Source organism: Notechis scutatus, chromosome 2 (genome assembly GCF_049901735.1).
Source record: "Notechis scutatus isolate UNSWTSFEM ecotype Mainland chromosome 2, rNotScu1.2, whole genome shotgun sequence".
NCBI lineage: Eukaryota > Metazoa > Chordata > Lepidosauria > Squamata > Elapidae > Notechis > Notechis scutatus.
Window position 1 is genome coordinate 258784170 of NC_142010.1, and position 27067 is coordinate 258811236.

The window sequence follows — 27067 nt, forward strand, 5'->3', positions numbered from 1 at the left end:
TTATAGTCATAGGATATGAAATAGTCAATCAACGCAAATCCCGAGCTACGAACAACAGTTGGAGTCATAACAAGCTATGGTAGGTAATAGGAAAGAGGAAAAAAGGAGAAGGGTAATAGGTGATACAGCTTTACTAGGTGGTTTGATATCCTAGGACAAATATAGTGTTGTGGGAATTAGTTGTTTAGCAGAGTGATAGCACAGAGGGAAAAACCTGTGCTTGTTTTTGCATGCAATGCCCTATAGCATCACCTTGAAGGAAAAGGTTGAAACAGTTTATGTCCAGGATGTGAGGGGTCTGTAGAAGTTTTCACAGCCCCCTTTCTGGCTTGTGCATTATACAGGTTCTCAATGGAAGGCAGTCTCATTGTTGTAACGCTGTTACCCTCCCACCAACATGATACCTATTTATCTTCTCATATGTGCATCCTTACGGGTGGGAGCTGAGGCAAGTAACGGGAGCTCACCCTGTCATGTGGCGCTTGGGTCTCAAACCCTGGCTGTCAGCTTTCCAGCTGATGATCTCAACGTCTATAACCACTGAGTCATCACGCCCCCTCTTGCAGATGTTTAACATCATGTCTGGACTTAACATTTCTTGTTTTTTTAGGTAAGGATGACATAGGATGCGGCAGGGGTGTCAAACTCAATTTCATTGAGGGCTGTGTTTGACCTTGTGGGGGGGCGTGGTCAGGGGGGCATGGCCAGGTCGACATCACTCATTGAGGCTCTGTTTTCGGCTGCAATGGCCCACCCAGGCTCCGTTTTTGGCCACAACGGCCTCCTGCAGCTCTCTGCCAGCGAAAACGGAGCTTGGGAAGCCATGCACGGCCTGCCCGAGCTTGGCCTCCTCTGGTCTGTTTTTGCTGGCACAGGCACCATTGTTTCTCACGGGCCAGATCTAAGCACCCCATGAGCTGGATCCAGCCTGCGGGCCTTGAGTTTGACACTCCTGGGATGTTCTGACCAAGGGTTCCGAAGCCGTAATTATGCACACGCTTATTTTAAAAACAAGTCTTGTTTTATCGCAATGCCGGGAATTATTTTCATTCCCAGCCGGTAATGAATCTCAAACAGTCCCTCGAGATAAGCACCCACCTTTCTTGCCTGTGAAATGCTGCCAAGAACAGAAGCGTCAAATGAACTAGAACAAAAAAACAGCCGAAGTACAAAGAGCTTCAAGAATGAATCTGAACTGAACGAACGACTTTGCTTCCTGCAAAGGTTTCGTCATCTTGGCCTGTCCTTTATACCTGATGGGAGGGGCAATCACCTCCCAGCCTTACTCCCGAGTCACCCCTTTTGTTTCAGCTGCTCTCGCCTTCTAGCAGCTCTGTGCACACACACACTGGGAACAGGCTCCCCTGGGTCCTTGGCCTCGCTGCTGCCAGACTCCGAAGGCTCCAGAGGCTGAGGACCCCACTTCCAGATGGTCCTGTGCCCCATCTCTGCATCAGATGCAGGACCCTCATCTGAGTCCTCCCCAGACTCCCGGACTGGTCCCCAGTCTTCCCCACTGTCCGATTCCACTGCCATCTGCACCGGCTTCTAGCAAACCACATCATGGGATAAGAGTCTTTCTAAGGCTGCTTCCCTTTTGCAGCTCTTCTTCAAATGACCGCAAAACCCTGCACAAGGGGAAATCATGTTCTAAAGAGAAGGTCACACTCCAGTAACTGCAGGGCTTAGATTTCTGTGCAACACTTTGAAACAAAAAAAAAAAAAAAAAGCCAAAAACGCAGAATACCATCATACACTGCAAAAAAAACAAATTGCATTCTCAGCCAGGGAAAGATCAATGTTAACCGTATCGTCTTATTCTTGCGATTGTCCTTCTTATCGTGGATCTGCTGGGATCAAACCATCTAAATCCACTCCTAGCGTGTTTCATGATTCTTCTTCTTTTTTGCGACACCCATTCCTTTCGGAGGAACAAAACGTTTATTTATCCACGTATTTTAACATTCTGTTAAAGATCTAATCTGTGCAGGATAACTTTAGATTACGGGAACTCTAATCTCCTGCTTCACTCGTGCAAGTCTATCGAAAGAACTTCGTTGTCTGTTAAGGTGGTAAGATAAACCGTTGAGGGCTTCAGGTTGGAAGGAAGGTCTTAGAAAGGTATTTTTATGCCTGATTCAGAACCCAGGAAGACGGGGGGAGAATGCTGTAGCCTTTCATCTCCCCTTGTTCATATTTTTAAAAGTGGCTAATTTATTTATTTACTTATTTAACATGTGGCGTAGAGCAGGGGTCCCCAACCACTGGTCCACGGACCTGGTGTCCGGTCCATGGAACAAGTCACCGGAAGCACTTTTTCATCAAAAAAGATGGCGGCGCCCAGCTAATGCCGGTACACTGGGCCGCCATAAAAAGGGAAAAAGGTTGGGGATACCGGGCCGCGGCATAAAAAAGGTTGGGGATCACTGGCGTAGAGTCCTTCAGAGGGCTTCATTTTTTTTCCACTAGATGTGCCGTGCTAAATATGACATAACAGAATTGGAAGGGACCTTGGAGCAGGGGTGGGCTTCAAAAAATTTAGCCACCAGTTCTCTCTGCCCGGTGGCTGAGTGGGCGTAGCCATAGCGGGCATGGCCTAGTTGTCCTCCTGCACCATCCTGGCCTGGGAATGAAAACAGGCAGTGGGGGGGGGGAACCCGTTTTCACCCTCCTCAGGCTCCGGAGGCTTTCCTCGAACCTCCAGGAGGGCAAAAATGGCCACCCCGCACTCCGGAGGTTTTCCAGAGGCTGGAAATGGTCCTGTTTTCGGTCTTCTGGAACTTCCGGGAGGCCCATTTTTCACCTTCCCCGAGCCTCCACACTTACTTGGAATCCAAAACGGGCTGTGCAGGGAATCCTGGGGGGAGGGGGGGGGGCAGCCAGGGGTTGGATTCAGCGGAGAAAGCAGAGTTCTTTGCAGGAAGCAAAGACGTTTTTGCACTCAAGCCTTGTGGACGTTCGGACCCTCTTAGTTTGTGTTTGGAGACTCTTTGTGTTTGAAATATTTAATGGCAACTTTATCTAGTGTTCTTGGCAGCCTTGCACAGCCTTGGCAAGGCTCGTTCTTATCGGAGACAATTCGTTTGAAACAGCCTTTTAACCGTGAAGGAACAGAATTCGTAAAGAATCATTAAAAGGTGTTGTTGTTACCTCCATTTGGTGTTTGTTTCCTTGGAACAAGGTTTGGGTCAGAACAATACCTGACAATCGGCTGTCGGGGGATGCGCGCGCATGCACAGTGGATCAGTTCCAGGCAACGGCTAGCATTCCAGCAGGAATCGCTCTGTGTGCCACTTCTGGCATGCTGCCATAGGTTCGCCATCACGGCCCTATACCATTCCAGACAAGTAGCCGTCCAGCCTCATCTGAAAATCCTCCAGTGTTGGAGCAACCACAACTTCTGGAGGAAAGTGGTTCCACTGATTAACTGCGGACACCAGTGAAGCAAACAGGAGTGTTTCGGTTAAGGTTATCTCAAACATTTCCCAACAATTAAATCACATTTTCCTCCCTTCAGACTGGAGAAAGATGTCCAGGACAAAAGGACTCGGTGTACGGAAACACAGAGGGAGAAGGTGAAGCTTAGAGACTGACTTAATCTTCTAGCTGACATTTAGGAGCAGATACATCTGTTGAAAGGCAGATAGATTTATGTGGCAGAAAGAATGCATGGAGGGGAGGGAGAGAGGGAGAGAGAGAGAGGGAGGGAAGGAGAGGGAGGGAGGAGAGAGAGAGGGAGAGAGGGAGGGAGGGAAGGAGAGAGAGGAGGGAGGGAGAGAGAGAGGGAGGAAGGAGAGAGGGAGGGAGGAGAGAGAGGGAGAGAGAGAGAGGGAGAGGAGGAGAGGGAGGAGAGAGAGAGAGAGGGAGAGAGAGGAGGAGGAGAGAGAGGGAGGGGAGAGAGGAGGAGAGAGGAGGGAGGGAGAGGGAGGGGAGAGGGAGGGGAGAGGAGAGGGAGAGAGAGGAGAGGAGGGAGGGAAGGGAGAGGAGGGAGGAGGGAGAGAGAGAGAGAGGAGGAGGAGGGAGGGAGGGAGGGAGAGAGAGAGGGAGGGAGAGAGAGAGAGAGAGGGAGAGGAGAGGGAGGGAGGGAAGGAGAGGAGGGAGGGAGGGAGAGAGGGAGAGAGAGGGAGGGAGAGAGAGAGGGAGAGAGAGGGAGGGAGAGAGGGAGGGGGGAGGGAGGAGAGAGGGAGGGGGAGAGAGAGAGAGGGAGGGAGAGAGGGAGGGACGGAGAGAGAGAGGGAGGGAGGGAGAGAGGGAGGGAGAGAGAGAGGGAGGGAAGGAGAGAGGGAGGGAGGGAGAGAGGGAGGGAGAGAGGGAAGGAGAGAGAGGGAGGGACGGAGAGAGAGAGAGAGGAGAGAGAGAGACTAACGTTTAAAAGCATAAGAAAACATTTCTGTGGCTGATCCTTGCATGAAAGAATAGTAATGACAAGCTTTATTTTAGGAGATAATAAAAATATTAATACCTGGGATACAAAATCTACAAAGAAGGGGAGGAAAAAACACCAAACAGTGCATCACTCAAAGGCTGGATAATAAGATTAGCAAGATGAGATCAGATGCAAGTCAGGTAGAACAGAAGAAAGAAAAGAAGCGAAGACCAAAGAATAGCCAATCAAGAAATAACACTTGAAAACAAGGGAGATCAAGGAAGCTCTGGAAATAATGAACCAGCAAATAACAGCTATAGAAAGAAGATCAGCAGCACTTGACACGACTGGACTGGGGAAATCTTCACCTTTTGAAGATGCCTCTGCAGACCTAGATGAGCTCACAGATACTGTAACATCATATGTTAGCTTCTGTGAAGACTTCTGTGTACCAACAAGGAACCTGCAAATATATAGTAACAATAAACCTTGGTTCACAGCTAAACTTAAGCAGCTACCTCGTTCCAAAGAGGAAGCCTACAGAAAAGGTGACAGAATGCTATATAACCAGGCCAGAAACATATTAACAAGAGAGATCAGAGCAGCCAAAAAGAAGCTACACTGAAAAGTTAAAGAATCAATTCTCAACAAATGAACCAGCAAACATGTGGAAAACTCTTAAAAACATCACTGGCTTCAGTAAACCTCCTTCCCAGGCAGAAGGAAATCAACAACTAGCAGATGACCTGAATGTGTTTTACTGCAGGTTTGAAAAGAAACTACAGCCACCTATCTCCACAACCCACATCTCAAACACACCAACAACAGCCAAGCCTCCTACAACTGGCCCCAATCCATTGGGCTCACAACCTCTGGTGATCACAGAAAAAGAAGTGCAAGATCTATTACACAGACAGAAGCCAGGAAAAGCACCAGGGCCAGACAAGATAACTCCTTCTTGCTTAAAAGTCTGTGCTGACCAATTGGCCCCCATCTTCACCCGAATCTTCAATAGATCACTAGAGATGTGCTATGTTCCTTCCTGCTTCAAACGTTCTACCATCATCCCAGTGCCAAAGAAGCCCTCCATCAAGGAACTGAATGACTACAGACCAGTTGCTCTAACATCTGTAGTTATGAAAATCTTTGAAAGGCTTGTGCTGTCCCACCTGAAAACCATCACGGATCCGCTGTTAGATCCCATGCAGTTTGCATACCGAGCAAATAGATCGACAGATGATGCTGTTAACATGGCTCTGCATTACATCCTACAACACCTTGAATCTCCAAATACCTACGCAAGGGTCCTCTTTGTAGACTTCAGTTCAGCATTCAATACCATCATTCCAGACACTCTTCTAAGTAAATTAAACCAACTAGCGGTACCTGAACACACTTGTAAGTGGATCATAAGCTTCCTAACAGACAGGAAGCAGCAGGTGAAGCTAGGCGGAATCACATCCGATACCTGTACAATCAGCACAGGGCCCCCCCAAGGCTGTGTGCTATCTCCACTTCTCTTCTCCCTATATACCAATGACTGCATCTCAAACGACCCATCTGTTAAAATACTGAAGTTTGCTGATGACACAACAGTGATTGGTCTCATTCGAGACAACGATGAATCTGCATACAGACAGGAGGTTATACAACTTGCCTCGTGGTGTAACTGGAACAATCTGGAACTGAACACACTCAAAATCGTAGAAATGGTGGTAGACTTTAGAAGAAACCCTCCTATACTACCACCTCTTACAATACTAGACAACACAGTATCAACAGTAGAGACCTTCAAATGTCTAGGTTCTACTATATCACATGACCTAAAATGGACACCTCACATCAAAAACATCATCAAAAACCACAACAAAGAATGTTCTTTCTGCACCAACTCAGAAAGCTCAAACTGCCCAAGGAGCTGCTGATCCAGTTCTACAGAGGAATGATTGAATCTGTCATCTGCACCTCTATAACTGTCTGGTTTGGCTCTGCAACCCAACAGGACTGACACAGACTCCAGAGGATAATTAGGACTGCAGAAAAAACAATGGCTACCAACCTGCCTTCAATTGAGGACCTGCATACAGCACGAGTCAAAAAGAGGGTTGTGAAAATATTTACAGACCCCTCACATCCTGGACATAAACTGTTTCAACTCCTACCCTCAAAACGATGCTATAGAGCACTGCACAACAGAATAACTAGACACAAGAACAGTTTTTTTCCCACGAACGTCATCACTCTGCTAAACAAATAATTCCCTCAACACTGACTGGCTTCCGGTTTGAGCTTCTTCGGCGACAGACAGAAACCTGCGATCGTGTGCGGTTTCAGTCGGGGCTCGCCCCTGGAGCGCCCCGAGCCAGCTGGTTTCGGGGCTAAGCCACTCCGTAGAGGTGGTGAAGAGGGGGGAGACTGCCAGCAGGGTGGAGGAGAGCCACATCTCTCCTCCTCAGCTGGCCATTACTCCCTTTCCCGAAGGCGGTTGCAGCGGTAGTCAGAAATGGCCACCTCAAAGAAGAACTCGATCAGAAAAGAATGTGCAGGAGGAAGATAAGAAGTGAAAGTTTTGGCTGACCGGATTAAATTGCAAAAGCAACAACTAAGGAACCCTGGAATTTAAACTAAAAAAAAGATAACATCGTTCCCAAAGAAGATTCTGAAGCAGCGAAGGAAAGTGAAAAGGAAAGGTTTGGTTTTTTTTTTCTTCTCTCCCTTTCCCTATACTGACAACTAAGAGACTTAAACAAGAAATCGGGAATCCGCTTTGACATCAACAGGCAATTAAATTGAAAATAAAACAAAATATCAAAGGGATAATAAAGATTTCTGGACACCAACAATTTTTTATAAGCAGGAAAGGAGAGAAAAAGAATAAAAGGGCAGGATCTGGAAAAAAGGGAGGAGACTGCCTGGAATTAAAAGGAATCTACAGTAAAACTTCAACAAGACTTCTAAAACAGTGATCCCCAACCTTTTTATGCGCGCCCGGTACCGGCATCAGCTGGGCGCCGCGCCAGCCGGCATCAACTGGCGCCGCCATCTTTTGACGAAAAAGTGCTTCCGGTGACCTCACGGAGCACTTTTCGTCAAAAAGATGGCGCGCTAGCCTCGTGAGCTTTTCGGGTAGAAATGGCTTTCTACCGGAAAAGCTCAAGCACTTTATCAAAAAGATGGCGGCGCCCAGCAACCAGCGGCCCGGTAAGACTTGTTCAGCGGACGGTACCGGTCCACGGACCGGCGGTTGGGACCCTGTTCTAAAAGATACATTTTAACTGAAACTTGGCAACTAAATAGTAGAACCCCAGGAAGAGAAAGTGAAAAAAAAAGAGCAAAAAAGAAACAGCTTGCGTGTATTTGGATTACTTGGTGATCTTTGGATTCTTGGTTATTGCATTTGAATGACTAAAATTAATCGGGTGGTTGTTTAAAAATTTATACAATGGCACTACTTCTGGATGAATTGAAAATGGAACTTAAAAAGTACAAAGAAGATGCACAAGAAGGGAAGGGTTCTTTTGGCTTCGTTTTTCAATTCTTAGAAATGGAGATTTGGAACTATGAGAAACAACAAGAAACGTCTGCAAAACAAGAAGACTGGGACAAAGAAGAAGCCATCTTTAATGAACAAGTAATTTTATGTGGGGAAGAAAAAGGAAAGGGGGGAAAGAGAATGGAGAATTTAAGAATTAAGAAAACAACCAAAGAAAAGAAAAATAATTCAAAAAATAAGTATAATACTGGAAAGGAAAAAAAAGGGGAATACAGAAGAGAGAAATAGAGGTAGAGAGACAAGGGGGTAAAAAGGGGAGAGAGAAGAAGAGAGGGAAGAACGAAAGGAAAAGAAGTTACAAAGGACAGAAACAAGATATAGAGAAACGGGACCTATTTAGAGATAATGGGTGAAAATTTAACTGAAAAAGGGATTCTGTAAAGGTGCATAAGATTGTATTGTTATATTAGTAATAGAAATAATTTTAGAAAATTGGAAACAATGTATGATTAAAATGAGGGATAAAATAGTTACTGTAATCTAGTGAAATGTTTGTTAATAAAATAAGTGAAATAAAATAAATGAGAAAATTGAATTAGGAAGGGACAGGAACATTTTGATTAGTTAATGTTTTATAAAATATAAGTGGTGGTGGTGGGGATAAATTATGGAAAGCTTATAACTGTTCCCATAGAGGTATGACATTTAATTGAAAAGTAATGTTAAAGAAGTTAAGATTTTAATGAATATTCACATTAATGATAGAATTGAATTGGAATGGAATGTGTTGTTTTAATTACATATATTTATAATCTTTTTTTAAAGAATATAGTGTGTATTTTAAGAATGTACCAAGCAGAATCCAAATGGAAGTTATGTATTATATTGAATGTTATAACTTTAAGGTATATATTGAAGCTTAAATAAGAGTTAAATGGATAAAATTAAAAGATATAAAGGTGTCATACTCCAATCAGCAACTACAGGAGAAATTTTGTTTAATGAGAAAAGATAATATGAAATTGAAACAGGACAGACAAAAAGTATAAATATAATGATTCGAATTGAGACGAGATAATTAAAATAAAATTGAGAAAATTAAAAGAGGAGAGAAGATATGTAGAAAATGTAAAACAGTAATAAGATATGGAATAGAACATAAAAATGAGCATGAAATTGAATTTGTGTCTGTACGAAGAAATGTAACCCGGGATTATGATACTTTCAAAAAGATGTTTTATTTGTATTTTTTTGTGAAAACTCAAATAAAATTTACAAAAAAATAATAATAATTCCCTCAACACTGTTCAACTATTTACAAAGTGTACACTACTATTACTGTTAATCTTCTCATCACTCCTTATCACCCATCCTCTCCACTTGTGATTGTAGGACTGTAACTTTGTTGCTTGTATCCTTACGATTTATGTTGACTGTTTCCTAGTATGATTTGATTGTTGATTGTTCCCTATGACTATCATTAAGTGTTGTACGTTATGATTCTTGATTCTTAACTAATGTACCTTTTCTTTATGTATACTGAGAGTATTTACACCAAGACAAATTCCTTGTGTGTCCAATCACACTTGGCCAATAAAGTATTCTACATTCTACATTCTACATCACCTTAGTGGTCAATAGCTTTATAAGTGCATTCCTCCTCCTCTTTTCCTTTTCCTCTTCTTTTTCTTGTTCTTCTTCTTTATAAGTGCATGCCATCCTCCTCCTTCTCCCTTTTCTTCTTCCTCTTCCTCTTCCTCCTCTTCCTCTTGTTCTTCCTTTTCTTCCTCTTCCTCTTCTTCTTTTTATAAGTGCATTCCATCCTCCTCCTTCTCCCTTCTTCTTCTTCCTCTTCCTCCTCTTCCTCTTCTTCCTCTTCCTCCCCTTCTTCTTTCCTCTTCCTCTTCCTCTTGTTCTTCTTCTTTATAAGTGTATTCCATTTTCCTCCTCTTTCTCCTCCTCCTTCTTTCCCTTTTTCCTCCTCTTCCTCCTCCTCTTCCTCCTCTTTTATTTTTTTTATTTATTTTATTTGGTTTGCCAATTGCTTACAAGATAATAGGTATAAGTAAAAACATAGTTATGAGTACCTGGATACATATAAGAAAAATAAAATAAAAAAAAATAAAAGAAACAATAGGACAGGGACGGTAGGCACGTTGGTGCACTTATGCATGCCCCCTATAGACCTCTTAGGAAAGGGGTGAGGTCAATAGTAGACAGTCTAAAGTTAAAGTTTTTGGAGTTTGGGGAAAAAACCACAGAGTTCTCCTCCTTCATTTCTTCTTCCTCCTCTTCTCCTCCTTCTCCTCTTCTCCTCCTCCTCCTCCTCTTCCTCCTCCTCCTTCCCCCCTTTCCCCCTCCTCCTCTTCCTCCTCCTTTTCCTCCCTCCCTGCTCCTCCTCCTTATCCCAAAAGGATATCATGCTGAACCAAAACCTAAGCTCGGAAGCCTGATCCAAATTCCCAGCGTGCTGTACAATCTGTGTCAACAGAAGAACATGGGAACAAAAAACCCCACTCCAATTATTCGTGTGATTTTAGTTATTAAATGAAAACCTGTTCCTCTGACTGCAAATCCAATAGGGTTAATGCATGGCTGTTCAATTTGTTTCTAGTTTCTCTCTCTTTTTAAATTGGTTTGCTCTTAATCACCAATCTGGCCATCTTTAAAAAAAAGTATCTAATTTTTTTTTAATGCATTTTTGACAGAAAATCCCTGGTCTCTGTGGATTTGGACAAGTGACATTAAAGGTGCTGGAACAGACGCTCCCATCTTCCTCCAGGTTTACGGTGACAAAGGAAAATCTGATGAAATGAAATTAGACAATAACTCCGACAACTTTGAAGCTGGACAAATTGACAAATTCGTGGTATGGTTTTTCTTGTGTTATATTTCTGCTTCAACCTCAGTGGAAAAGTTGTGGCTTGCGACAGGTTGACGCAGTGGTTAGAATGCAGCACAGGTAGTCCTCGACTTACAACAGTTCATTTAGTGACTGTTCAAAAGCAGTGGTGGTATTCAATTATTTTTTTTTACTACCGGCTTTGTGGCTGTAGCTTGGTGGGTGTGACTTGGTGGGCGTGGCAGGGGAAGGATACTGCAAAATCCCCATTCCCTCCCCACTCCACAAACCTGCTTTCCAGCTCCGTTCTCCTGTGCAGGGCAACCAAAGGAGACCCAGCCAATCAGCTGGGACTTGGGAGGCAGAGAAGAGATGGGGGTGGGGCCAGTCAGAGGTGGAATTTGCCGGTTCTCCAAACTACCCAAAATTTCCTCTACTGGTTCTCCAGAACTGGCCAGAACTGGCTGAATACTACCTCTGGTTCAAAGTTATAACGGCCCTAAAAAAAATGGTTTAGGACCATTTTTCACACTTAAGGCAACCTCCCTATGGTCACGTGATCAAAATGCAGATGCTTGGCAACTGACTCGTATTTATGACGGTTGCAGTGTTCCGGGATCATGTGATCATCTTTTGCAACCTTCTGACAAGCCGAATTCATTTAGCAACCGGATTACTAACTACCCAACTGTCCTGATTCACTTAACAACTATGGCAAGAGAAATAATAAAACGGGACAAAATTCACTTAATAAACATCTCACTTAACAACAGACATTTTGGGCTCAACTGCGGTCGTAAGTTGAGGGCTTCAAACTCTGCCCGCTGCAGAGGGCCATATCTGTCCACCCCCACCATGAAGTCAATCAGAAAATAGAAATCAAATGTAAATAAGTGTATACTTACAACAGCATTGCTTTTATTTTGAAGGCAATCTCTATTTAATCTCTATTTAATATCGCATCCAGTTTTGGTTACCACATTACCAAAGAGATGTTGGGACTTTGGAAAAAATGCAGAGAAGAGCAACTAAGATGATCAGGGGACTGGAGACTAAAACATACAAAGAAAGGTTGCAGGAACTGGGTATGTCTACTCCAGTGAAGAGAAGGAGTAGGGGAGACATGATAGCAGCCTTCAAATATCTCAGGGGCTGCCACAAAGAAGAGGGAGTCAAGCTATTCTCCAAAGCACCTGAGGGTAGAACAAGAAGCAATGGATGAAAACAAATCAAGGAGAGAAGCAGCCTAGAACGAAGGAGAATTTTTTTGAAATTTCTAATCAGTGGAATGACTTGTCTCCAGAGGTTGCGGGTGCTCCAACACTGGAGGCTTTTAAGAATGTTGGAGTTTTCTGCAGAAATCAAATGCATGAAAGCACACACAGATGACTATTTCAGCAGGATTCATTAACTTCTTTATATGCATAATAACATAGGAATAATTGTACAATACCAACAGTAGATTCTTTCCAATGGTTCAACAAGCAAAACGCAAGCAGCAGCTTCAGAGCTCAGAGCAGATTAATTTCAGTTCTCAGCACAGCACTTTGAGCTTGCAGGGCCACGCCCAGGCCGCTTCAGTGTCAGTTTCCAAACACTCCTCATTGGCTGACTTAGTTTGCTATGCCTATTCATTGGCTGGCCTTGTTACCATGCCCTATTTCAGTTCATGAATATTCTGACCAAGAAGAGATTGGACAACCTTTTTGTCATCTGTCCCATTTAAGTTAGTTTAGCAAAGAAAGATTCCTGGCTCGTTGTTTTCCAAGAGTAGTATACAGATAGTCCTTGACTTACGACCACAACTGAACCCAACATTTCTGTTGTTAAGTGAGACATTTGTTAAGTGAGTTTTGCCCCATTTTATGACCTTTGCTCACCACAGTTGCTAAGTGAATCACTGCAGTGGGTAAGTTAATAACCTGGCTGTTAAGTGAATTCTGGCTTCCCTGTTGGCTTTGCTTGTTCAAAGGTCGCAAAAGGGGATTACTTGGCCCTGGAACACTGCAACCATCCTAAATACAAGTCAGTTGCCAAATGTCTGAATTTTGATCACATGACCACAAGGAGGCTGCAATGGTTGTAAGTATGAAAAACGGTCCTAAGCCATTTTTTTTAGAGTCATTGTAACTTTGAAGCAGAGGTGGTATTCAGCCAGTTCTGGAGAACCGGTAGCAGAAGTTTTGAGTAGTTCAGAGAACCAGCAAAAAGCACCTGTGACTGGCCCCGCCCCCATCTCTTCTCTGCCTCCCAAGTCCCAGGTGATTGGCTGGGTCTTCTTTGGTTGGGATGCAGCCCAATGGCTGTAAGGAAGAGCCAGCTGCCAAGCATCTGAATTGTGATCCCATGATCCTGGGGATGCCTCAGAGGTTATAACTGTGAAAAACAGTCAGAAATCCCTTTTTTTTCCACTGCTTGTTGTAACTGTGAACGGTCACTAAATTAACCGTTGTAAGTCAAGGACTAGCTGTACTTTATGGAAAGCGAAAGTGGTTCCAACACAAAGCTGAATCTGCTAGTTTGGTGCACAAAGGATATAATTAACTTTCTCTTTCCCCCCTGAGCAACCCCATGTTATCTGTCAATGTCCAATAAGGAGTTTTCATGTTGTTTAAGTAATGGACCCTCAGTTCGTGCCTTCTCCATCTCTGCATTTGTTTTTGGTTGACCTTGGACTGGATTGATGCATCTCCCTGTTCAAACAACGGTCAATTTCGGGCTTTTCATCCAAGTGATGAAATCCTGACAACAACATGGTTTCAACTCCCTACACCCCTTTCCTTGTCCTCCCTCATTCCAACTTCTTCCCTCCCCCTCCCCCACCATTCCTAGTGTCAGGATGGCAGGATGGGATGCAAAGCTTGCAGAATGGCAGCCATGATATATTTGTCTGAAATGGTCTTGGGTTTCCTACCCAAGCAGAGGATTGGACTGGAAGATCACCAAGATCGTTTCCAACTTTGCCATTCTGCTTCTATTAATAGTTGTAGAAAATGCATTTTCCCAGTTCTACTACTGTCTGCTACTACTACAATATGGGCTAATAGACCTTGTCCTAGAGAAGGAGGAGGAGGCACGGTGCTATTTCTCTCATTCTTCTTCCAGCAAAAGTAATTGTGAAATGGAGCTTTAATTATTAAATAACCTGGGCTACAGTTGAGCAGAAATCTGATAGCATTAATGTCAGCACTAAGTATGTTTGATCTCTTACAATATGTGAAGCATTGGCAAGATTTCTTTTCGCCTTCTCCTGCATAAAATAGATCCATTCATGCTTTCCCAACATCATGAAATGACTTTATATTTAAGGGCCTGGGAATTTAAAACTGTACACAACTGATTGGAAAATATCATTTTCATAATTTTTAATCAAGATATGGGGGGTGGGAACTATCCACCAGCCCTAAGAATAAAAAAGACACTTTTTTCTTTCTTTAATCGTGTCAGAACAAACACCTACAAACTCTAGATATATAACATTTAATATCGAGCAAGTAAAATGGACATAAAATGGGCCAGTGTTTCTCACCCTTGGCAGCTTTAAGATATGAATTGATGGCAGATGCCCTACAAAGAGACAGACAAGAGATGATTAATGAAATGGATGATATCTATAGGGTGTATACCAGCTATGCCAGATGCCATAGACTCCCTAGAGAGGTCCTTATAAAATTTGCAAGGTGGAAAGTAAGGGACATCGTTTATAAAATTACCAGGAAAGAACCAATAACTTACAAGGGAAAAGAAATACTCATATTAAAACAGATATCAAGGAGAGTACACAAACTAAAAGACTACCGAATCTTGGCTAACCATCTAAATAAAAAGAATATTTTGATGGATTACCCCAGAAGGCATGTTGATTACATGGAATGATAAGAAAATTAAAATTGATAACCTGGGGAAAGCTCAAGATTTCTATGTGACTCCTCCCTTCCGCTATATCCGCAGAATACTAAATTACAGCATATAGACTAAAAATACCCCTGATGTTCTCTTTAGACATGCATGCATATATTAAGTCTCAATTTGATATTCCCTTATCTGTATATGTGAATCAGTGATCTTAAAGGACAATATAGTTTTGTTTATTAACATAAATTAAGAATTGAGAATCAATACAGACAATATGTTTAAAAAACAGTCAAATTCTATGCATATATATGGTATTTAATGTACTCCAAGGAATGGTATGGAAACATGTTGACATAACCTCTATTATAGAAACTTTTGTAAATCTTTTTAATATTTTGTTTTTTTGTAAACTTTTTAATACCTTGAACTTCAATAAAGTTTTGTTTTAAAATTGAAAAAAAAAAAGATATATGGACTTCAATTCCCAGAATTCCACAGCCACCTCTGGAATTCTGGGAGTTGAAGTCCACATATCTGAAACCTGCCAAAGTTGAGAAACTCTGAAATAGGTCATAAAAAATATAGCACGTTTAAAACAGGGGTGGGATTCTCCTGGTTCGGACCGGTTCTATAGAACCGGTTGTTATGATTCTGTGCAGTTCGGAGAACCAGCCAATCGTGCCCCTGGCTGCCCTGCCCTTCTCCACCCGTCCCTCCCCTTCCCACCCAGTCAGTCCTTATCGAGCATGTGCAACATTGCGCGCATGCTCGACATCGCTGACTGCATTCTTCCCCACCCAGTCACTCCTTAAGGTATTTCTCTTTTTTCCATGACAACCAGCTGTTCCAATGGTCAGCTGTGCTGGGATCCCCCTCGCTGTCTTACTGCTTCGCCCAGGAGGCTTCCCCGAGGCCCAAGAGGCAAAAAAATGGGGGGGGGGTTGTTTTGCTACAAAAAAAGAAGCCACGCCCACCCAGTCACATGGCCACACCCACCTAGCCACATCCATAGAACTGGTTGTTAAAAAATTTGAATCCCACCCTTGGTTTAAAAGTATGTATTATGACCAAGACTAAAACTAGATGATATTCTCCCAGTATTGGGCCAGGTCAATAGCATTTTCTCTTGTCAACACGACATTGTATGCACCTTAGGATATGAGAGATGGATTGTTGTTCCTCACATTCACACACTGTGCCCTTGTGTGACATGCAGAGTGTCACCCAAAGATTCTGCCTGAATTCTTCAGGTTCGAAATGCTCAGATAAGAACATATCGTTTTGCATGCAATGCAAAATGTTCACAGGCCACATATGAATAGCCTGGCCCATTTTGCAGCCTCCAATTGTTTCTTGGAAAACTTAAACCTATTTTGTGTTAAAAGTTAAAAAAAATAAAATAACAGTCCTTTTTTACATTGATGTTGTTACTGTATAACCCTTGGAGGCAGAAAAAGGTTATCTACCCCAAGATATACAATTCTGGGCATGTACCTCTCATATAACTTTTTTCTGTGCCATCATCGATAATTCTGAAATCCTTTAGCTCAATGACATCAGTTAATTGTGCTGTCTACTTTCATTTAAAAAACAAACAAACCTGTTACCCAGTTTTAATAAAGAAATGTCTGCAAGAAAAATATATAACAGAGTTGGAAGGGACTAGTTGGGGTTCTTCTAGTATACCAATTCAGAAAAGTCGCTTCTTAAAAACCTCCAATGTTGTAGCACCCACAATTTTCTGAAGGCAACTTGTTCCACTGATTAATTGTTCTCAGTGTCAGGAAATTCCTTAGTTCTCGGTTGCTTCTCTTCTTGATGGGTTTCCACCCATTGCTTCTTCTCCTGCCCTCAGGTGCTTTGGAAAATAGGTTGTGGCAGCCCCTGAGATATTGTGGCAGCCCCTGAGATATTGGAACACTGCTATCATGTCACCACTAGTCCTTCTTTTCATTAAAACATTCTGCCTACAGAGTACTGAAAGCAAAGGGATATTTCGGTAGGTTCTGATCAGTTCTGGAGAACCGCTAGTGGAAAATGTGAGTAGTTCGGAGAACTGGCAAATCCCACCTCTGACTGGCCCCGCCCCCATCTCTTCTCCGCCTCCCAAGTCCCAGCTGATTGGCTGGGTCTTCCTTGGTGTCCCTGCATAGGAGAACGGAGCTGGAAAGCAGGTTAGTGGGGTGGGGAGGGAATGGGGATTTTGCAGTAACTTTCCCCCAGGAGTAGGATGGGAATGGAGATTTTAGAGTATCCTTCCCCTGCCACACCCACCAAGCCACGCCCACCAAGCCACACCACATCCAGCAAACCACACCCACAGAACCAGTAGTAAAAGGTTTTTGAATCCCACCACTGACTGAAAGGAACCAATACTGAGATGATTGAAGCAAGCCATTCCACTGATTAAATGTTCTGTCAGGAAATGTCTCCTTCGTTCTAGGTTGCTTCTCTCCTTGACTAGTTTCCACCCATTGCTTCTTGTCCTGCCCTCAGGTGCTTTGGAGAATAGCTTGACTCCCTCTTCTTTGGGGCAGCCCCTGAGATATTGGAAGACTGCTATCATGTCACCCCTAGTCCTTCTTTTCATAAAACTAGACATACCCAATTCCAGCAACCGTTCTTTGTATGTTTTAGCCTCCAGTCCCCTAATCATCTTTGTGGCTTTTCCCTACACTTTCTACAGTGTCAACATTTTTTTAAATTTTGCGGCGACCAAATCTTGTAGTATTTTTGAACTATATATCCTGGTTCCAGATTTCTTGCATCTAACACTAATGTGAGTTTAGCCTCCTAGATCTGGTTCACATATCGTGCAAACTATCAATTTTAACAGTTGTCCCTAAAATAATCTTAACCCTATGAAGACACCAAAATATTTACTTCTCTCCTTCAAGCAAAGGCTGATGAAACGTCAGACCAAGATTACATATAAGCAAGCTCAGAGGGCACCAAGGACTCCTCATTTCAAGCCTGAGCTGCAAATATTCCCCTTTGTTAAAATTAAAGTTAATGCCCACAATTTCATAAGACAGTTGCACCTTGCAACAATCTCTACATTCTCACATAACCTTTAGTGAGATTTGTCCACCCTTGCCTTTTTAATAAACTACAGATTTATTATTTAATGCCATCAAAGTACATTGACTGATGCACTGATTAGTTGATGGGAAATGTTCATTTTTTTTCTGGTCTAGCATTGCTGTGATAGAAACATGTTACCATGAATAAAGCTGCTGCCAAAAAAGCCAACACAGTTCTAGGATGCATAAACAGAGGGATAGACTCAAGATCACATGAAGTGTTAATACCACTTTATAAATGCCCTGGTAAGGCCACACTTGAAATACTGCATCCAATTTTGGTTGCCATGATGTAAAAATGATGTTGAGACTCTAGAAAGAGTGCAGAGAAGAGCAACAAGGATGATTGGGGGGCTGGAGGATAAAACATAGGCAGGAATTGGGTACATTAAATCTAGTGAAAATAAGGACTAGGGGTGACGTGATAGCAGGATTCCAATATCTCAGGGGCTGCCACAAAGAAGAGGGTGTCAAGCTATTCTCCAAAGCACCTGAAGGCAGGACAAGAAGCAACGGATGGAAACTAAGGAATTAAGGAGAATGTCATGCCCCCGGTGAAGACTGACTCTGAAGGAGAGGAGGAACAGCTGACAGGGAGTGGAAGTGTGGCTCCGGAGGTTGTGGAAGAGGCTGGGGAAGTGCAGAGGCCGGCTGGGCAGTCAGAGGAGGACCCAAGCCCATACCCTCTCCATCCTAGGGCGCGCTGGGAGAAGAGGATAAGGGAGAGAAGTGGTCTACTTGGAAGGAGAGGGCCTTGATCCTCTTCATGGGCTGCAGCTGTAACAACTGAATAAGAGGACGGATATGTGTACAGGCAAGTGCTGGAAACAAAGCATGGAAATATCTCTAGTTTATGGTTCCTCTCTGAGTTTGGCGTCCTTCCCGGTGTGTGTTCTGATACCTGTGGACATCTTCCAGCCCTTATCTTGCCTGTTGTATTGTTGTTTACTCTTTATAATTTAAACTGCATTTCCTCCTTCTTGTAACTGCTTGTGTGGGAGTTTTTTTGTCTCCAGTCAAGGCTATTTGGAGCTTGGAAGCAAAGTGAAGGAATAAAAGGGGCTTCACCTGTTTTTTCTACCTGCGTTTATTTTGTATTCCACCCTGGGTCATCACAGAGAAATTTCCTGACATTTAGAACAATTTAATCAATGGAATGGAATGACTTGCCTACAGAAGTTGTGGATGCTCCAACACTGGAAGTTTTTAAGAATAGGTTGCACAATCTTTTGTCTGAAATAGCATAGGGTTTTCTGCCTGAGCAGGGGGTTGGACTAGAAGACCTCCAAAGTCCCTTCCAACTCTGTTACTTTGAAATTTTTCTGCAAGTAGGATAACTTGAGCCTGGTCATTTGTGCTTCAAGGGACAATTCTATGAACCACGTTATATAGTTTAGCACAAACAATAAACAAAACATCTAGGTACATGAGAAGATATAAGATGATCAGATGTTTTAAGATGATTAGTTACATTCAGTTGAAGGCATATTAAGAGGTATACATGCTAGTCCTAGAACTAAGGTGAAATTTCCTGATATTTAGAGCAATTAATCAGAAGAACAGCTTGTCTCCAGAAATTGTGGGTGCCCCAACACTAGAAGAAGAGATTGGACAGCCATTTGTCTGATATGGTATATTCCATGCTGGAGCAGAAAGTGGACTGGACTAGAAGATTTCCAAGGACCCTTCCAACTCTATTATTAAGTTGTATCGGAGGTGGTATTCCACAGGTTCTGATCAGTTCTGGAGAACCAGTAGTAGAAATTTTGAGTAGTTTGGAGAACCGGCAAATCCCACCTTTGACTGGCCCCGCCCCCATTTCTTCTCTGCCTCCCACTGAGTCCCAGCTGAGCGGCTGGGTCTTCTTTGGTTGCCCTGCACAGGAGAACAGAGCTGTAAAGCAGGTGAGTGGGTGGGGAGGGAATGGAGATTTTACAGTATCCTTCCCTTGCCACACCCACCAAGCCACGCCCACCAAGCCAGGAACCAGTAGTAATTTTTTTTGAATCCCACCACTGAGTTGTATGCACCTGAAGGCAGGACAAGAAGCAATGGATGGCACTAATCAAGGAGAGAACCAGCCTAAAACTAAGGAGAAATTTTCTGACAGTGAGAACAATCAATCCATGGAACAAGTTGCCTTCAGAAGCTCTGGGTGCTCCAACACTGGAGGATTTTAAGGAGAGATTCGACAACCATTGGTCTGAAAATAGTATAGGATCTCCTGCTTGTGCAAGGGGGGTTGGACTAGATGATCTCCAAGGTCCCCCTTCCATCTTTGTTATTCCGTTATGCTTGTTTGTATAGATTGAGCTCCCGAATCTGGGTACGTTATTCAAAGTTCGGATATGGCACGAGAAACGGAGTCCTTTTTCTGGCTGGCATCTCAACAAGGTAAGGAAAATAGCGCTAAGAGTGGCACAAATGCTTTACTAATAGCCTTTTGAGAGCTCACAGATGACTCTAACGCTGACCCGGGGTTGATATTCAGGAAGAGCTAGCAGATGTTCCACCCTTAAGGACCACTTTTGCCATTTGAAAGCTCTGGTACATCATTTCTAATCTTGATTATCCACTTTGAGACATTGGAGGGGACATACTTTTCCATTTCTGCCCATTGTGTTTGAAGATGGTAGTTACCCAAATGGGAACAGATGTCACTCAAGAACAGCAAAAGGGACAAAGGGGTATATTGCAAAAAATAAGTCTTACAAATTACAACCGTTCGTTTGGTGGCCATTCCAAACGGGACTGGAAAAAGGGACTTATGATCGTTTTTTCCACACTTACTACGTCTGCAGCCTCCCTGTGGTCACACAATCAAAATTCAGAGGCTTGAATTGTCACACAATCAAAATTCAGAGGCTTGCCAGCTGTCTCATATTGATGATGGTTGCACGTGATTCCCTTTTGTGAACTTCTGAGAAGCAAAGTCAAGGAGGAAGCCACTTTTTTTAAAAAAATAAATTTTTATTAGCTATAATCTTTAAAAACATTGAACGTGGTGGACTTCTTTGACCTACGTTTTTGTTGTTACATATTATGTTAGGTCCGTGATGGCAAACCTATGGCACACGTGCCACAGGTGGTACGCAGAGCCATTTGTGCCAGCACGCGAGCTGTAGGCAAACTTAACTCACTGCGCATGTGCGCACCTCACAGCTGATTTTTCGGCCGGTTTGAGGCCTTTTTTGGCCTCCCAAAGGCTTGAGAAAAACTTCTGTAGGCTTCAGCAAGCTTTGTAGGCCGAAAACTAGCCCCGTTTTGTCACTTCCGGTTTTTCCAAAAATACCGGACATGACAAAATGGGGCTAATTTTCAGCCTGCAAAGACTGCAAAGCCTGCAGAAGCCTGGAGAAGCCTTCTCCAAGCCTCTGGGAGGCCAAAAAAGGCCTCAAACTGGCCAAAAATCAGCTGTGAGGCACAGTGCAGCTAAGGGGATGGCAGGGGGTGGGTGGGTGGGTGGGGATTGTGCGCGCATGCGTAGGGGGTGTGTGTGGGGCCCACGCATTGCCTTCTGGGTGCTGGCACATGAGCGCGAGCATGCAACCACGTGCACAATTTTTGGCACAGGAGCCCAAAAAGGTTAGCCACCACTGTGTTAGGTACTCTAACATTTTGTACATTTATATACATATATACATTAAATCTTTATACATTTTAAATCCTTTATGTTACCTTTCAGTTACATTTTGTGAACTCCCTTTCATTTCCCTCCAGTGGTAATTTTTTTTTCCATATTGTATAGTATTCTGACTCATCTTTACCCTTAGTTCCAATGCCAACCTATCCATTTTGGCGCATTATCCATCATCATATCTTCCCTAGGAATTTCTCTAGTCTTCCAGTTTTGGGCAAATATCATTCTTGCTGCTGTAATTACATGGATTATTAGGTAGGTGTCAGCTTCACTATACTTCTGTGCCATAATTCCCAATAAGAACGTCTCAGGTTTGTAATTTCCTCTAATCGCAGCCAAATTTTATACCAAAACTCCTGTGCCTTTTTACAGGACCACCACACATGGTAATTGTGCCCTGTTCTTTCAAACATTTCCAACAATTAGGTGATTGGTTTCCGTACATTTTGGCCAATCTTGCTGGTGGGAGAAATCAATTAACAATTGTGTTGCTAACTTAACAACTGCAGGGGTTCACTTAATGACAGTGGCAAGAAAGGTCGTAAAATGGGGCAAAATTCATTTAATGTCTCACAAAGCAACAAATTTGGGCCTCCACTGTGGTTGTAAGTTGAGGACTAATTGTACTTCCTTTATTTATTTTATTTTATTTCATTTGGCTTCTATGTAGTGCCACTCACTGACTGACTTTCCTTGTATTCTAAGATGCTACCATGTTTCCCCGAAAATAAGACCAGGTCTTAATATTACTTTTTGTTCCAAAAGATGCATTAGGGCTTATTTTCTAGTTAGGGCTTATTTTCAGGGAAATATGGTGCTAAATGTGTCTGGCTGGCAAACTTAACTGGGGCTTATTTTGGGGGTAGGACTTATATTACAAGCAACCTGAAAAATCATGCTAGGGCTTATTCTCTGGTTAGGTCTTATTTTCAGGGAAACATGGCAGTTCCAACCCTTCAGCCATTGTATAATTCTTTATTGTTGCTTTCGTCTCTGAGGAAAGGGTGACGTTTACCTGTAAGATTCTTACCTGTAAGATCCAGAATATTATTAATAAGGATGCAATGTTTTGCAAATTCATCCTCAGCTTGGTCTTAAGCATGTTTACCCAGAAATAATCCTTCTAAGTCCATGATGGTAAACCTATGGCATGCGTGCCACAGGTGGCATGCAGAGCCATTTGTGCCGGCTCGTGAGCTGCAGGCAAACTTACCTCACTGCACATGTGCCTGTCTCACAGCTGATTTTTGGCTGGTTTGTGGCTTTTTTTGGCCTCCCAAAGGCTTGAAGAAGGCTTCTGCAGGCTTTGTAGGCCGAAATCTAGCTCCATTTCATCACTTCCGGTATTTTCGGAAAAACAGGAAGTGACAAAACGGGGCTAGATTTCGCCCTACAAAGCTTGTAGAAGCCTGCAGAAGCCTTCCTCAAGCGTTAGGGAGGCTGAAAAAGCCTCAAACCGGCCAAAAATCAGCTGTGAGACGAGTGCAGGTAAGTGTGGGGGTGGGGGGTGATTGTGCATGCATTCATAGGGGATGTAGGGGCACGCATTGCCTTCTGGGTGCTGGCACACGAGCGTGCAAGTGCGCGCACAATTTTTGGCACAGGAGCCCAAAAGGTTAGCCATCACTGCTCTAAGTGCATGGAACCTGCTGTCTAGTTAAATGTTTTGAGATTAACCATTTTACAGTGTAATCCTATATGTTTATCCAGATGTGAGCTTATAGCCTGGGCCAACTGAAAGGAAGTTCTGATTTATTAGACAGATGATATAAACTTCTTAAATATATCTGAAGTGCAAACAGTTTAAATACCAAAGACTTCAGGTTCTCCCTTAACAGAAGAGAATGTTAACATGTTTCAGAAAGAATGTTTTGCTGTTTTCCCAATTCACCTTGCTTTTATTCACATAAATCCCTTGTCATCATCTCCTTCCAAGTACTGTGAGATTCCAAATATGCCCGATATATCACTGGGGTTTCTTTTTTCAAATATTCAAGGTCACTCTTTTGAAAACTCTGACGAAAGAGAAGTACACCTTCAATTGTGGACGTTGGTTAGATATCAATGAGGATGACAATGAGATTGTGCGAGAGTTGGCAGCAGAAGGACCACTGGTGGCCGAAGTGATGCCAGGTGAGAAGAAAGAGGGAGGAAGGAGAAGCTGGGAGGCTGTTTGTTTAACTGTTGGAGATTCCTTCCCTGACTTAGCATTATGCCAATGATCTCCATCTTAGTCTCTCTCTCTCTCTCTCCTCGCCCCTGCTCTCTCCCTCATCTATCATCTATCTATCATCCATCTGGCTGGCTGGCTCTCTCCATCCATCTGTCCATCCATCTGTCCATCCTTCTATCTATCTATCTATCTATCTATCTATCTATCTATCTATCTATCTATCTATCTATCTATCTATCTAATCGTCTGTCTCTTCATTATCTATCTATCTATCTATCTATCTATCTATCTATCTATCTATCTATCTATCTATCTATCTATCATCTCTATGTATCTATCATTTCTCTCTTCTGTCTGTTTGTCTATCTCTCTCTCTCTATCATCTCTCTATCATCTCTCTCTCTCTCTCTCTATTATGTCCCTCTCTCTTTCTCTCTCTGTCTACCTCCCTCCCTCCCTATATATCAAATCTCTATATTGCCCATCTCCCCTACAAAGTGACTCCGGGTGGCATAAAATTATAAAAGCAGGTGAAAAATACTTAAAAGATTAAAACAAGCCAATATTATAAATAGTCCTCAACTTACAATTCTTCATTTAGGGACTATTCGAAGTTACAACAGTGCTGTAAAAAAGTCACCTATGATCCTTTTTCATGCTTACAACCATTGGGTGTTCCACGTAGTCATGTGAGCAAAATTCAGACCCTTGGCCACTGGTTCAATGCAATGTCCCGGGGTCCTGGGACCACCTTTTGCGAACTTCTGACAAGCAAAGTCAGTGGGGAAGCCAGATCCACCTAACAATTGTGTTAAAGTGGTAACTGAGTTACCAACTTAACAACTGCGGTGATTCACTTAACAATTGTGGCAGGGGAGGTTGTAAAATGGGCCAAAACTCACTTAACAACTATCTCGCTGAGCACAGGCATTTTGGGCTCAATTGTGGTCGTACATCGAGGACTACTTTAGAAGATTAGATTGTCTTCTTTGGTCAAGTTCTTTGGAATATAGGTCAAGGTAAAGGTTCCCCTCGCACATACATCCTAGTTGTTCCTGGCTCTAGGGAGCAGAGCTCACTTCCGTTACAAAACTGAAGAGCCAGCGCTGTCCCAAGACGTCTCCGTGATCATGTGGCCGGCATGACGAAACGCCGAAGGTGCACGGAACACTGTTACCTTCCCACCAAAGGGGTCCCTATTTTTCTACTTGCATTTTTACATGCTTTTGAACTGCTAGATTGGCAGAAGCTGGGACAAGTAACGGGAGCTCACTCCGTGACGCGGCGCCAGGGATTCGAACTGCCGAACTGCTGATTCTGATCAGCAAGTTCAGCATCTTAGCCACTGAGCCATCGCGTCCCCGTGGAACGCATCCTTCTTTGGAATAGGACGGGACAAGGCTCCCCAAAAGCTGGCAAGCTCAATCTTACTGGAGTGCTTTATTTGCACTTGAGAAGTTGGTTGATGTTTACCCCGGCTGTCCCTGCCAGCACCAACTTGCCCGTGGATCTGTATGCGGAGGGGAGCTTCCCTAAGACGTTGCTGGGATGATTACAATTGCAAATGTTATGATTAAAGTGTCAACCAGCCTTTGATGAAGGTTATTTTTAATCCACTGTGTGCAGCGGCTGTGAGGACCGATGCACTTTCCTCCATCAAGGGCTGTTTGCCAACTTCCATAAAGCCGAAGTTTTATTTCAGTTTTTAAGACTGGCTGCATAGCTCCATAAAGGTGGGATATGGGCTAGTTAACCGCTGAAATTTGTAAAATGAGTTTGACATTCCTGATCTAATCTATCTACTTACCTACCGATCTCTCTATCTCTCCATCTCATCTCATCTATCTATCTATCTATCTATCTATCTATCAATCTATCAATCTATCTATCTATCTATCTATCTATCTATCTATCTATCTATCTATCTATCATATCTATCTATCTATCTATCTATCTATCTATCTATCTATCTATCTATCTATCTATCTATCTATCTATCTATCTATCTATCTATCTATCTATCTATCTAATCTCTCTCTCCCTCTATCAGTGGTATTATGGGGGGAAATTGAAGACTGGCCTACGGGAAGGGAAAAGGGAATTTATTCTGGAGAGAGAGAGCAAAGTTGCATGTAATCTCAAGATGCTCAACTTCTTTGGTGGATCTCTTCATTTGCAGTAATCAAGTATCGACTGACTGTGTGCACCGGGACAGTGAGTGGAAGTGGGACCGATGCCAATGTTTTTGCTTGCCTCATCGGGGAGCATGGAGACACGGGGGACCGGGTGCTCCAGAATAGCATGAACACTGTTAATAAGTTTGAGAAAGGCAGTGTAAGTCAGTCTCTCTCCCTCTCTCTTACTCCTTCCTTTCGTCCCTCTGTCTCCCTCCTCCTCTCTCCCTCCTCCTCTCTTTCTCCCTCTCCCTGCCTTCCTTTCTCCCTCCCTCTCCTTGCCTCTCTCCCTCCCTCTCTCCCCCTCCTTCTGTCTCTCTGTCTCTCCCTCCCTTCTTCCCTCTCTCTCCCTCTCCCTCTCCCTCCACCTCTCCCTCCCTTCTTTTCTTTCTCCCTCCCTCCTTCTTTGCCTCCCTCCCTCTCCTTGCTTTCTCTCTCTGTTTGTCTCTCCCTCCCTCCTTCCCTCTCTTTCCCTCCTTCCTTCCCTCCACCTCTCCTTCCTTTCTTTCCTTTCTCCCTCCCTCCCTCTCTTTGCCTCCCTCCCTCTCTCTCCTTGCTTCTCTCTCTGTCTTTCCCTCCCTCCCTCCTCCCTCCCTCTCCCTCCACCTCTCCTTCCCTTTTTCCTTTCCCTCTCCCTCCCTCCTTCCCTCTCTCCCTCCACCTCTCCTTCCCTTCTTTCCTTTCTCCCTCCCTCCCTCTCTTTGCCTCCCTCCCTCTCCCCTCTCTCTGTCTCTCCCTCCCTCCTTCCTCTCTCTTCCCTCCCTCCCTCTCCTTCCACCTCTCCTTCCCTTCTTTCCTTTCTCCCTCCCTCCCTCTCTTTGCCTCCCTCCCTCTCCCTCCACCTCTCCTTCCCTTCTTTCCTTTCCCTCCCTCCCTCCTCTCTTTGCCTCCCTCCCTCTCCTCACTTCTCTCTCTGTCTCTCCCTCCCTCCTTCCCTCTCTTTCCCTCCCTCCCTCTCCTTCCACCTCTCCTTCCCTTCTTTCCTTTCTCCCTCCCTCCCTCCCATCCATTGCACATTTCCCACAGGAGGGTTTGTTCATTCCTGCCAGAGGTTTGAACTGCTTGCTTGCAGACATTTTAAAATTACACGGAGACTCTTCAGTCACCCCAAGGGAGCCTAGAAATCCACCTTGGAAATAACAATCCGGTTGCAATTTCTGTTGTGTGGAAGACACATATCTGAAAGCTACCTGAGGGGCATTTGGCTGACCCCTGACAAGCCAGCGAGGGAGTGGGGACTTGTTCTACTGTCCTTAGGGCAGCCCCAGGAGGCATTTTTAAAATCTCACCATGCAAAATGCCTCCCCCTTTTTTTGCAATTGTTGCTGCCATGAAAATGAATGGAATAACCAACCTTTTAAAAAATATTTTTAACCTGGCGGCCAGTTTTCTACAGATTAGTCCTTGGCTTACAACCGTTCATTTAGTGGCTGCTCGAAAT

General features: G+C 43.6%; 1 protein-coding gene across 1 annotated transcript in view; it reads left to right on the top strand.

Annotated features, from left to right (window-relative positions):
- The window catches only part of LOXHD1 (lipoxygenase homology PLAT domains 1), a 238550-nt gene that overhangs the window by 58466 nt on the left and 153017 nt on the right, over positions 1-27067 (top strand). Inside the window, exons 11-14 of the mRNA XM_087953943.1 lie at positions 10568-10728; positions 19947-20033; positions 23277-23412; positions 25632-25786. Of these exons, the coding sequence (XP_087810069.1) occupies positions 10568-10728; positions 19947-20033; positions 23277-23412; positions 25632-25786 (539 nt within the window). The remainder of the gene's footprint in view (positions 1-10567; positions 10729-19946; positions 20034-23276; positions 23413-25631; positions 25787-27067) is intronic.